Source organism: Lipotes vexillifer, unplaced genomic scaffold, assembly GCF_000442215.2.
Source record: "Lipotes vexillifer unplaced genomic scaffold, Lipotes_vexillifer_v1.1 scaffold539, whole genome shotgun sequence".
Taxonomy (NCBI): domain Eukaryota; kingdom Metazoa; phylum Chordata; class Mammalia; order Artiodactyla; family Lipotidae; genus Lipotes; species Lipotes vexillifer.
Window position 1 is genome coordinate 699,163 of NW_006789542.1, and position 13,630 is coordinate 712,792.

General features: G+C 46.8%; 1 protein-coding gene across 1 annotated transcript in view; it reads right to left on the reverse strand.

The window, feature by feature from the left end:
• The window catches only part of ITGA9 (integrin subunit alpha 9), a 371,922-nt gene that overhangs the window by 58,775 nt on the left and 299,517 nt on the right, over positions 1-13,630 (reverse strand). The window contains exons 21-23 of the mRNA XM_007462694.1: positions 9,776-9,865; positions 7,552-7,660; positions 2,168-2,275 (exon numbers count right to left, since the gene is read on the reverse strand). Of these exons, the coding sequence (XP_007462756.1) occupies positions 2,168-2,275; positions 7,552-7,660; positions 9,776-9,865 (307 nt within the window). The remainder of the gene's footprint in view (positions 1-2,167; positions 2,276-7,551; positions 7,661-9,775; positions 9,866-13,630) is intronic.

The following is a 13,630-nucleotide window of genomic DNA, read 5'->3' on the forward strand; positions in this document are numbered from 1 at the left end:
CAGGAATGGAATACCGTGAGCAGTGGGGATGGCCAAGCAGGCAAGCCAGGAGGGGCACATATTCTGCGTTCAACATTTCCCGTGGTCCAGGGTTTCAGCCCACGTGACCCAAGAAGATAGCAATGCGGGAAACCATCATCGCCATCACATGACGCTTTCTGAGCATCCTGTGGGCTCAGATGTGTCACATGCCATGGGTCTTGCTGCCCTGATTTTCAAGCTATACATGGAGAGGCTGTCCCTTTGTCTGGCTAGCTGTCCCTCAAGTGCCCGTGCAAAAGAAACAAGTCAGCGGTGCCCTCAACGTGGACCACATTCCCTCTCCTTATGTAGTGACTCTCTCAACCATCAAGCACCCTCCCTCCCAGGAGGGGTCACCCTCACGCCCAGCCACTCCAGACTCTCAGGCACACTGAGGCGATTTATATCAGCATGAAACTTTTCCTGAATTCATGTAGAAGGAGTAAACGACTCTTTCTTTTGTTTTATACTGTGGGGTTTTTCTTTCAGTCCAATATCAAATATTGATTGAGCATATAATATATGCCAAGCATTGCATATAGGAGGCCCTGGAAATACAGCAGTGAGCAGACAGAAATCCCCGTCCTTATACTGTATGGGGCCAGGAGGAGGCAGATAATCTGGTCAAATAGGGAAATACATGGTATGTCAGCTGGTGATGAGGGTGATGGTGAAACACAAGCAGGAAAAGGGGATGAGGGGTGCTGGGACAAAGGCTGGTCAGGGAGGGCCTCTCTGAGGAGGTGATATCTGAGTAAGCACCAGGAGGATGTGAGGGCGGAGGTCACGGGGCTCTCTGGGGGAGGGCGTGCTGGGTAGAGGGAAGATCCAGTGCAAAATTCAGGAGGTGGGAGAGTATCTGCCATGCTCTAGGGCCAGCAAGGAGGCAGGATGACTGCGGTAGAGAGAGTGGCAAAGAGGAGGAGGAGAGGTCAGAGAGGGGCAAGAGACAGGCTGTGAGGCTGGCTGAGATGCTGGAAGAATCTGCGGGGTAAGTGAGCCACTGGAGGGTTTTGGGCAGAGGATGACATGACCTGACTTAGATTTTGGAAGGCTGGCTCTGCCACTGGGGCAAGAACAGATGGCAGGGGTGCCAAGGCAGGAGCAGGGACCCGAGTGAGGGGGCCACTGCAATAACCCAGATGACAGATGACAGTGCCTTGGGCCAGGGTGCTGGCAGTAGAAGGGTCAAAAGCGGTAACATTCTGATTTGTTGAGAGGGCAGAGACATCAGATTTTCTGACAGATCAAATGTGAACTGTGGGGAAAAGGCGTCAAGGGTGACTCAAGCAATTGGAAGGACTTAGTAGCTGTTTGCTGAGATGCAGAAGGTCATGGGGGGAAGCAGGTTTGAAGGGATACTGTTGAGAGTTCAGCTGTGCAGAAGACTGAGATTCCTGTTAGGCATCCAGGTAGAGATGGCCTGAAGGTAGTTAACTGTCAAAGTCTCGGATTCATGGGAGGGATCTGGGCTAGAGAGAGAAACATCTGGTGTCATCAGCACAGACTGAATATAAAGCCATGAGTCTGGGGGAGATCTCTAAGATTAAGGATGGTAAAAAGGAGACCCTGGGCCCTGTAGAAGTTGGGGAGATGAGGAGAAAACCAGTGACAAAGGAGAAGCCAAGGGAAGGTGATGTCCTAGAAGCCAAGGAGATGGGCGGAACGATCATATCCTAGTTGAGAGAAAATCATCTACAGCTGACTTAGGATCAAGTTGAATGGCATATTCTACACATGACCTTGAGTTTCAACCTATACTTCTGTCTTATGAACGAATCCTTCACCCTCCAGGCATCACTGGCCCCGTGAGAATCTTTATGAGTGCTGGGGATCTTCCCCTTAGAAAAACACATTCAGATACGCACAAGACTACAGACAGTTGCTGGCGGTTCCCAGAGCCAGTAAAAGTCCATCCCAGAAGTCAGGTTCATAACTGATGCTTGCCCATCCCCAAAGAGGTCTTCTCATGGCATGAACCAAGCTGTCTCAAGGTAGAAATTCAGGTGTTGCAGGTCTCCTGGCTTCTCCAGGTATGTTTCCAAAGGTAGAATGAGTTAACCTTTCTGGGCTCTTGGGTGGAATACAAAATGTGAATGGGCTGGCTTGAGCCTGAAAGCAAGTGTGAAAACAAATGAGAACTCACCACCATCTCCTGCACATGAAACATCTCAGCTCCTCCAGGTGACAGGCGACTGGGGAAAGAGATGCTGACAGATGACCCAGGAAGGGTGCTTGGCCCAGTGTTATAGACCTGTGGGTATGAGACACACATGGCAAGTTTTAATAGAAATATAGATCTTCATTTCACGTCCTGCAACATATACTCTAAAATCCTTTGAAATGATACACAGAGACACTAGGGTTTAGGATACAGAAGATCATGACTTGAAGTGAAGTGAAATATCAAATGATGAGAGATTTCAATGAAATAGAAATTTTTCGAATATGCATTTAACATCCCCAAACCTTCAAATTACCTTCTTTCCCTTTAGCATTTTCTTGTATTCTTCCAGCTAAAAATTATATTTCTTTTTACACACTTGGAAATTTACTCAGACTATTACACTTGGTGGGGATTCAGAAATAGTCTAGACCAGTATTTCAGAAACTTTAACACATATCAGAACAACCAGATGGGCTTGTCAAAACATAGATTGGGGCAAGGTCATGACCAGAGTTTCTGCAGTTGTAGGTCTGGCTGGGAGGGGTGGGTGGAGGCTAAAGGATTTGCATTTCAAATGAGTTCCCAGGAGATGCTGATGTTGCTGGCCCAGGAAACATACTTTGAGAACCACTTATCTGGTCCAACGCCTTCCCTTTTACACTTTGAGGTAACTGAGACCCGCAAAGAAAAAGTGGGTTGTCCCCAAATCAAATGACCTAACTTACAGAAAGGGCTCTTTTACTATACTATCTAGCTGATTTGGTTTCTCCATAACTTACAGCTTATCACTTGCTAATACTGTTTGATGACACCTGTGCACCTCTTTTCTGCTCCAGCATTTGGTCCTGTGAACTTTACCCCTCTCATTCCCACCTCAGTCCTCCTTATTTTCTGTTTCCAGCAGCCCATTATCTCCTGAGAAATGAGAGAAAAGATGGCGGCCACAAAAAGACCGATACAGGAAAGGAGATGGAGCAAAGGCTGAACATGAAACTGAAGGAAGAAATGGAAGATGAAGGAGAGTAAAAGATATGGGTAGATGTGTAGAGATAGAAAGCAGATTAGTGGCTGCCTAGGGCTGTGGGGAAGGGGGAATGAGGAGTGCGGCAGGCAGAAGAATGGCTTCCCAAAGATGTCCATGTCCTAATCCGTGGAAACTGACTATATTACGTGGCAAGGGGGATTTCAGGTTGCTAGTCGGCTGACTTTAAAATCGAGAGCTGATCTTGGATTATCCAGGTGGGTGCAATGTAATGGCAAGGGTCCTTATATAGGGAAGTGGGAGACAGAGTCAGAATCAGGGAGATGTATTGTGAAAGAGATCCAACTGGCCATTGTTGGCTTTGAAGATGAAAGGGGCCATGAGCCAAAGAATGCAGCAGCCTCTAGAAGCTGGAAAAGGTAAGAAAACAGATTCTTCCCTAGAACCTCCAGAAAGGAACGCAGCCCTGCTGACACCTTGCTTTTGGCCCAATGAAACCTTTTCAGACTTCTGTCCTCCAGAACTGTAAGATAATAAATTTGGCATAAAGTTCACAGTAATTTGTTACAGCAGCAATAGGAGACTAATACAGGGAATGACTGCTAATGGGTATGGAGTTTCTTATTGGGTGATGAAAATGTTCTAAAATTAGATTATGGTGACAGCTGCACAATTCCGTATAAACAGAATTGTGGAAAGTCATTGCATTGCGCACTTTAAACAGGTAAACTCTAAGGTATGTGTCTCAAAGATGTTGTTATTTTTTTAAATTAATTTTTATTGGAGTACGGTTGCTTTACAGTGTTGTCTTAGCCTCCTTAGCTGCACAACAAAATGAATCAGCCATACACATACAGATGACCCCTCCCTTTTGGACTTCCCTCCCATTTAGGTTACCACAGTGCATTAGGTAGAGTTAGTTCCCTGTGCTATACAGTAGGTTCCCATCAATTGTCTATTTTATACATAGTATCAATAATGTATATGAGACATTATTTAAAAAAAAAAAAAAAAAGATGGGTAGGAGCAAGAGAGAGGAAGAAATGAAACACTGCTTGGTGGCCTGGGGACTAGAGAGAGAATTCAGGGATTCAGGGCATCTCTGAAGCTGAGGTCAGAAGGGCAGAGCCAGGAGACGGGTTGGACAAGTCACCGGGTCTTCACACTTGACAGAACGTATAAGGATCTAGCTCCAGCAAGCTCTTCCCTAGAAAAGCATGTTTTCTTTTTTTGCAATAGTGAGATCTGCTTCAGAGAACAGACACAAAAAATGGTTGAGTGGATGAGCAGTTGTTGGCAACTCTCAATTCAGAAAGAACACAATTCACCCATAACAACAACCCTAAGGCACAAGAAAAGGAAGGAATTTCCAACCATGATGGAAATAGCTAATTTGAAGTGAAACGTGAGAGCACAGAATTGAAGAGAAACCTATTGACCTGTCTGGGAAATTCCAATTAAAGCACAAGTCGGGGGAAGAAAAGAAGATGATGATTTTGTTTTGCATGATTTCATCCATCAAAACCAGATGGATGGGAGAGCTTATATTACCTTATTTATTTTTAACAAATGTCTTAACATCTGACTCTCTGCAAATGTTCTTGTGTAACATCTGTATTATGTTTCATCATTTTTCAGGTGAGGGAAATGACTGATGATGCAAAAAAAAAAAAACAAACAGCCAACTATCAATGGTCAACAAATTATTACATCTCTGTTAAGAAAACTCTGATCAAACTTTGAAACCAGGTCCAAGACTACTATCTCTGCCTTTCTCCCATCAGCATTTGCAGTGGAGTCTTTAAACAATGACGCAGATTGTTGAATATTAGCTTTGAAAAGACACAGAAAAAATATCTTTATATAGAAAGACTTGTGCTTTTCTTCAGGAAGGATGTTGCCAGAATAAGGAAACATAGAATTTTATCCATATCCCTGACCCCATTCTCCCCCACTATCTCTATCTTTTTCTGGGGGTCACTATCACCATCAACCTGGTCAGTGGCTTTCCTGCAGGATGGTCAGAATAATAACAGTTATACCAGAAAATTAGTCGTCAGAGAATTCTCCAGGAAACTGTCAGCTTTGCTAACACAAGAGGATTTCCTTCCAATCAATGACACACACTATCTATCTTTCAGATCCAGCCAACTTTCTTAATCCTGAACGGAATGCTATGTACTTCCTCAGGCAACTGATAATCACGAGGAGAATCTAAGGGTCATGCCAATCACTCATTTCTGGTGCCCCTATTCCCTAGCCTGTATCTATGTCAGGATACAAGAAGAAAGCTCTTTGCCTGAATACGAAACTTTAAGCTCCCTGCAAAAATGCGTTCAGAGAAACATGATGTAACCACATGCCCTCAGATTTCTTTCTTTTTTTAAAGAGGGGGAAAAGAACATTTTGTATATCTTTTGAATACGTTTTTGTATAACTGTTATTCTTTTCTGCCTTCTCCTTTCAACATCTATACCCTCTTTAAAACAAAATTTGATTTTACTTAAGTATAGTTACTTTACAGTGTTGTGTTAATTTCTGCATATACCCTTTTCATTACATGATGTGTGTCATTTGAATCCTTCTCAATAATGTTTTTGACTGTATATTTTATTGTAAGACACCTCCAAAAGTTTAGTTTAAGTAACTAAACTTACTTAATTTGTAAGTAATTAAAATTAAAATGATTTAAGTAAAATGAAATAACTCCATCTGGTGTTTATCTGTTTTCTATCCAATTACAAAAAAGCAACGGAGAAAAGGAAACTAATTCTGAGAAGCAATTCAGAACCACTGAGGCCCTATTCCCAGCAATCACTCTTAGGTCTCAAAAGAAAGGCTAACCTCATCTTTCCCTTTTTCCCTGTAAATCAAACATAGAGTGTGACAGCTGGGGCTTAGCTGGCTGGCAGGCACCTCCTCTCTGAGCTGGGATGTGTGCTATCAATCATGGCTTTGGAGGCCTCTTGCCTGGGAGAATGCTTTGGAGAAAGGAAGACCATTGTTTGTGAGAGACCACAAATATTTTACTGTCTCCCTCACTAGACCCTCACCCCATCTTTATTTGTCATCCCCTTGGTCCACCCAGGAGTGGCCACAGGGAAAAAAATAATAATTATTTGGCCATAGCAGCAGATGCCAGACCGGGAAACCATCTTCTCCGTGGGGAAGGGTGGAGGGGAGGCAGGGGAGGGCTTCGGGAGCTAGAGCTGGAGAGATGTGGGATGTGGATTATGGTACACTGTCTTCATTACTTCATCCCCAGCTCCTGGCAGGTGCTGAGCTACACAGGGCTGTCCAGGCAATGCCCGCCCAGTCCTGGCCCCAGCCCGGCTGCTCCCAGCTCTGTGCCCTGCAGCATGTCCTCTACCCCCTGGGCCTACATTTCCCGCATCTGTCAATCGAGGAGAATGCCTGGATGATGCTCTGTCCCTCTAACTTTATGTTCAAAGACCCTCCTGTTGAACAGCACTGGCCTGAAGGGTCTGTACTTAGAGCAAGGCTCAGCAAATGATGGCCTGTATACCAGATCTGGCCCGCCACCTGCTTGTGTACAGCCTGCTAGCTAATATGGTTTTATATTTTTAAATGGTTGAGAAAAAAAATCAAAAGAAGATGAACATGTCATGATATGTAAAAATGATATGAAATTCAAATGTCAGTGCCCACAGCTACAGTTTTGTTTGTGCATGGCCTATGGTTGCTTCCATGCTACAGAAGCAGAGTTGCATAGTTGCTGGCCCGCGAAGCCTAAATACTTATCTTCTGGCCCTTTGCAAAAAAAGTGTGCCCACCCCTGGCTTCCAGAGGGATGCTGTCCTTCAGGGTGTCCACAGTCCACACCGAGTGGACCTGCTGGACAAAGTGCTTATGTGATGGAAGAGCCAGCCCTGTTCTTTGGGAGAGCAGCGTGCTTCCCCTGGGGGAGCTCCCATCGCTCACACTGCTTTGCTCTTGTAAAACCCCACTTCTGAAAGGCTGTACCTCTGTGGGAGGAGTGGGCTCCTGGCTGAGTCAGTGTGGAGAAGTCCAGGATTAAGGGCACATGGCAAATCCTTGAGGCTGCCCTGTCCACAATGTGAAGAATGATGGAGAACTGAAAGGGGTCCTTTGGGGCCATCTGGGCAGGGATGCTGGCCTGGCCTCAGCATTCAGAGCATTCATGCAGCTCTCTCTCCAAATACTGAAGAGCAGAGGGGTCTACACAGCAGAGTACCACACAGCAAAGGGATTAATTCTATGTGTAATTATGGAAAACACACACACACACACACACACACACACACACAGCCTGGCCCTTTCGTTGTCTTTCATAGAAGGCACATCCCTTGGGCCCTTCCTTTGGTCCCCAGTGACAGAGAAGGTCTCCAGGGGTGGATACCTGAAGGGTGACGTTGAGAGGCTGGAAATGACACTCCAGGTCTTCCAGCTGAATGAAGCTGGATGCGTCCACAGACTCGCCGTACACAAAGGAGGTTGGAGACATGATTCTGAAAGAGGAAAGCATGAAATCTGTCATCCCAACCCAGGGTCACTGTTATCCTGAGAACCCAAACATCTGTCCCTATTTAATCTAGAACCTGGCTCCCCCCAGTGTCCTCCACCAAACGCTTCCCTTCTGGAACCGTTCCTTCCCTCTCCTGTAAATGGACACAGCCAGACCTACACTTTGTAAACAGACATTTCCAGTAATGTGTTGTCATCTTAGGTGAAATCAATAAGCTATGTATACAAACATGTACCAGGATTACATTTCTAAACTGAGGAGGAAGACAATGGTAGCTTTGATTTCTGTTTTTTTTTTTTTAAACTGGATTATAAAATTACGCATGTTCTGTTTTGTCATTTGGAAAACATTTTGTGGATTGAAAAAGAGTATGACAATTTAAATGAATTATATATTTGGCATCCTAAGCCCCACTCTGTGACAAATTCATTAAAAAAAAAAGATTTTCCGACTACCAAAATTACTAGGAATTAGGTATTAAAAGTTGAGTCCTCTCAGTGATAGCCTTTTTCTTCAGATTTCAAACAGCGGCTACGTAAGATGTGATTAAGAATTCCGGTTCATTCTGTAGTGATGCTTTCAACGTTGCCCGCAAAAACAAACCCCAAGATTAGACAAAGCCAGACTTACTTAAATTCCCAGACCAACAATGGATTCTAGAGGAGATTCTAGAAGCTGCTCACTTGCCTAAACACAATAATGTAAGATTTTTGGTACCAAGTCTGAATGGATAGCAATTCACCTATTTTCAACTTAACATATATTAGTTTGGAACTGCAGTGAGTTCCCAGTACCACCCAATGGCAAGAGCTGGTCATTTAAATGAGCCCCGTTTTATGTTCCTGGAAGTATCAGCGGTTCACTCGTTTGTTTAACTGATGGCTTCGTCAGCAGGGGGAGAGGGGGCTGGCGGGCGTGGGGGGGTGCTGTTAACACCTCACAACGAGGTCTCTGAGGGCCAGACAACGGGATCAAGTGAGCCTGTGTTTTCTCTTTCATCCCCCAAGGATGGGGCTTGGTCCTGGGGATATTCTCACTGTGCCTCTGAGGAGACAAGTAAATAAACTACAGGGTTAAAAATAGAGCCATGAACAGAGGCAAATCTGTGTTAATTTGCAAATATATTCCACCAATGCCTCATGTCTAAAGAACGTGATGAAAAATGCCAAGAGGCAGGAACGCCCACCAGAGACTCATTCCTGACACCCAGCAGAGTGGGGGAGCTTTGCAGGGATGGTTCCTTCTGCAACGCATTAACTTTTCTACTTCGAGCCAAGGCCGGGACCCAGAAGCACTTGAAAACTGAAAAATGAGAAACTTTGAACCTCCAGAAAGTTCAGCTTGCCTGTGGGGCAAGGGTTCAACAGGTCCTCATTTGATCTAAACTAATTGTGCAAATCCTTTTTCCACTATCAAAGAAGTATGTGCTCTGTTTCTGAAGCCGGAAACAGGAACTGACTTCTCATTTTTCCAGGCCTGGGTTTTGGCTGAAAACCACCCCGGGTTGTTTTGGGTGCCTGCCTGCAGCCCTGCTTTCCAACAATGCCAGCAGCATTGAGTGGCCAAGGACTTCAGCCAGGCAGATGGTATGCCTGCTGTGATTGGCCCTGCCTGCTGGCTCTGCAGAAGGGTCGGAAACACGCAAAGTCAGCGGTGACTCGAGGCTAATCAGAAAGCAGCCCAGGCTTCCTGGGAGCCAGTCAGGGCACTGGGATGCATCTGGTCGTAACCTCTGGCCCAGGAGCCTTTGGCTAAGATTTTAATCCCAGGAATCAAGCTGCCTCCTATCCTATGACACTATGGAGGGGTGGGCACTGACTGGGAAGAGATGCATGGAAAGATGTACAGAATATTCAAAGAAATTATGGGGCTTATATTTGTCATCACACTTCTTGTGTTACCTACCAGGTGGGTGGGTAGCTGGGAAAGAGGAGAAAATCAGGGAGGAGGACATGAGTCACTGCAGCTAAAGCTTCATCCTGCATTTCAAAGCTGGGCAGAAGTGGAAGTGGCAGGGCTGCTGGCTCCTGGCTACACAAGCAAACATAAGAGAAGTACAGGGATCCGCTCCAGGCAGATCTGTGTCCCGGCTACTCACCCAGTGATGGATGTGTCCACCTCGTGCATCAGCGGCACTGTCAGCGTGAGGGTGTTGTCATGCAGGGACTCTGAGCGCTCCATGTTGCCGCTGTGCAGGGAGAGAGGAGGGGACACTGGTCAGCACAGCCCGCCCACAGCGGGTGTCTCCCGTCCCTGCAACAGGTCTCCATTCTGCACCTTTTTACCCTCAGCTCTGTTTTTGGTCCCTGTATGGCATCCCAGTGCCCTATGGTCTCAGTTGTATTCCCCCCACAAAGACATGAGTGGGGAGTGGAGAAGGGAGACAGGAAGGAAGGCAGGCAATCAGGGCACGTGATCCAGCAGGTCAGGGCTGTGGGCAGCTGGGCTCGGTCTGGCCGGGGAACTCTGGGAGGCAGCGTGGAGCACCAACCCCAGTCTCCCTAACTGAGGCTATGGGAGCTGATCCACTGACTCCTGAGGCCTGCTGGGGGGTGGGGAGGGGGCATTAAATCCCTGGCACCTGCCCTATGTGCACAGGTGAGGGGGGGTGTGGCCAGAAAAAGCCTCAGGCAGAGAGGCAGGTGCTGGGAGCTGGGAGCTGTCCAGTGCATGCATGGTGGAGATGAGTGCTGAGAGGTTATGGGTGGGCACCAACAGTGTGTGCTGCTTCTGAAAGGCTTGCTCCATGAATAATGGACCAGCAAGGTTAGGGCACTGCAGCTGGGAAGGGGTCTGCTGGACTTTAGCAGCTATTTCCCATCTACAGGCATCACCCATCATCTACTGACAACCAAGCCCAGGAGAGAGGTCCTGGCCAACCCCGTCCTGATAAATATCATGGGAGCTCCTGTTATGGAATTCTGGCTCCAGCAGGTTCACATACGGGCCTTCCCCTCGGGGTGAGGAAGAACAGAATGGGGAGTCTTGCAGGGTCATTCTGGAAAGGTGAACACAAAAGAGGGCTGATGCTGTTGAGGGCTACCATGTGCCAGGCACACTCCTCAGCATGACTGAGCTGGGTCCTCAGAGTAACCCCGGAGGGAGGGGCTCACCCACCACTGACAGGTAAGAAGCAGCTCAGACAGATTAGGTAACTTGCCCCAAGCACCCACAGCAACCAGGACAGTCTCCAAAACCAGTGCTTTTCCACTGTGATGCCTTCTCCTGATACCAGATTTGGGGGAGTGAGGGAGGGGAGAAGGAAGAGGAGAGGAAGGGAGGAGGAGGAGGAAAAGGAGGAGAAAGAAGACCTAGTTTCCCTTCACTACTTTATGAAATTTCAAATATGAATTGTGATCATTATTGTAGGGAAGCAACCACCTTGGGAAAAAGCATGGCTACTGGGTACATGGTGCTGAACCCAGCACCTACACTTGGTTCTACCACACAGAGTGAACACAGGGTCCCAGCTGAAAGCTAAGTTCACCCTCCAGGGGTGGAACATAGGAGTCCCCAAGACCTGCTGAGGTTTGGACACAGCTCATCTGGACCACTCCCCACCCGTCATTCCCTGAACCTGTGCAGAGTTCCTGCCGGCTCCCTGCCCTCCCTCCGCCCCCACTGCCTTCCTCTCCTCACCAGCGAGTGCTGAATGCAACCGTACTTCAACAGCTCACATCCCCTCTCCTCCTCTCTCCTATTGTTCTGAAACAATGGTGCTCTGTGACTCTGACCCCTGACTCCTCATCTGTCTGCCGCATATGGGGTGAATCCATCACAGTTTACAGAAGCAGCAGGATCAGGTGCCCACCTGGCCTCACTTCCCTGCCCTTCCTTTCCCAGGGGGGACAATAAAAGCTGTACAATCACTGCTCAGGGCAAACCAGAGGTGACTCCTGAATGGATGGGAGGATGGCAACGCCCGGGCCTGCTCCCTCCCCTCACCCAGCATCCCGCCAGGTCTGAGTAATTGGTTCCTGATGGAAGCGCCACCCCGTGCCCTGACATTTGTCCAGCCACCTGTGGCCGCTGGCAGTTCTGGCCCAACAGTCTCATCTGTCATCGGGTGACTGCTCCAGACTGAGTGAAGTTGCAAAGTTGAGATAAAGAGGCTGAACATCAAAAGGCCCCCAGTTATTCTGCAAGCTCGTGACTTGGGATAATTCCCATGGTCTGCAGAGCCAGGATGCTGAGACAGGAGCTCTTGAGAAACTGTTTAGTCTCAACTTTCTGTCCTCCTAAATCCACAAGTAGGCAAGAGATCTTCAAAGGGTGGTGACGGGAAGAAAAGGACGATTGGTATTTTAACTGTGGCTTTCAAGATAAGGAGCTTTAAGGATCTTTCCGTCACAGTAGGGAATCAAGTGCTGTGGGTGCCCTCTGGGACAGTAAGACCAGATTTTCACCAAAGTCTGCAGAGAAATGGGTGCCTGAAATATTCTGCTGCAAGTTTAATAGATAACACAGCTTTCTAAACATCTGTGATTCAAGAAATAAGAAGATTTTGATATTTAATTATTTAAGCGACCAGTACTAGGTGTTCCCTAATGCTATATAGAAATATTAATGTACATAAAGGGATGTTCTTTAATTAAGTTATTAGCGTTTTCTTATATGCCCAGCACTGCATCTGGCAAATAGTAGGTGCTTAACAGATGTGTGTTGAGTGAAAATGTGCCCAGTATAGAGTAAGGGACTATACAGAGTAATCATTTGATGAACCTTTAAAAAAATCCCAATGCCCAGATCTCACCCCAGACAAATTAGATCAGGATCCCTGTAGGGTGGACCAGGCATCGGTAGTTTTTAAGGCTCCCAGGTGATTCCAATGGGCACCTAAGATCAGAACACCACTGGTCTATGGACATGAGATTCTAGTAGATAAAGTTCCTGCCATTGTGTTGTTTGCTCCCCTTCTTTGACAACTCTGACTAGCCCTAAATGGGATTGGGAAGTAGGTGGAGTTTCCTCTTTTTGACAAGGGAAAGTCTCTTCCATGTCATATTTCCTGCCCAAATGCTCCTTCCCATGAATATCAGCTGCTCCAGGTGTTGAAAGACCCAGGCAGCACACTGACAGATCTGCCCAACAATGGCGAGTTTTCTGTGGTTTCTAGAAAGAGCAGGAGAATGAGAATTTTCAGGTTGGAATAAGCATCTGCCCCCCTTTATTAAATCCAACAGTCTTGTGCTCTGTGGGCAAGCCATTGCATTGTATCACTCCCCTCTTCAAAAACTTTCAGTGGCTCCCCACTGCCTGGGGAATGCAGTTGAGGCTTTCAAGGCCCTCCGTGGACCAGCCCAATCTCCTCTTTCAGCCTCATCTTCCTTCTACTGCCCTTGTACGTCCCCCACCCATCCTCTGAGATGGTCAGGAATCCCCAATACACTTCAATGCCCACCAGTCACATGGGTGTGACAGAGTAGGCTGTGCCATGCACATCCTCACCACTGTTCCTAGGCTTCTTCAGCCCAAAACCCGACTCCTCTGTGTAAATGCCACCTCCCCAGTGAAGCCCTTCTGGATTCTGGCAGTGGGAACAAAGTCTACCTTCTCTATGCTTTGCGTTTCTATCAGATCACAGCCATGCTTTATGTAAACGTGAATGATGTGATATTGAAAACAGTGTGAATAAAAAATAATCATGTCTTGCATGATTTCAAAGCTGGCAAGCTCAGACAATTGTCATCTGTGTTGAACTGCTATTATTCCTGTGGCAATGCTACCCTGACAGACAGCGGGAGCCATGCTGCACTGGAAAGTTGTGCAGGAGTTGGGGGATTGCTGGGCTGTATTTTAACATTCACTGTGGTTCTTATTTCCATCTGGTTTGCATGTCCTATTGCAATATGTAGGATATAATTAGTGTTTGTTAAGTCTCACTAGTGCTGAACTAAAGGCCAGAAAGTCATCACCTTTGGAGTGGAGGCTGGATATGACAACACAAGGGAAA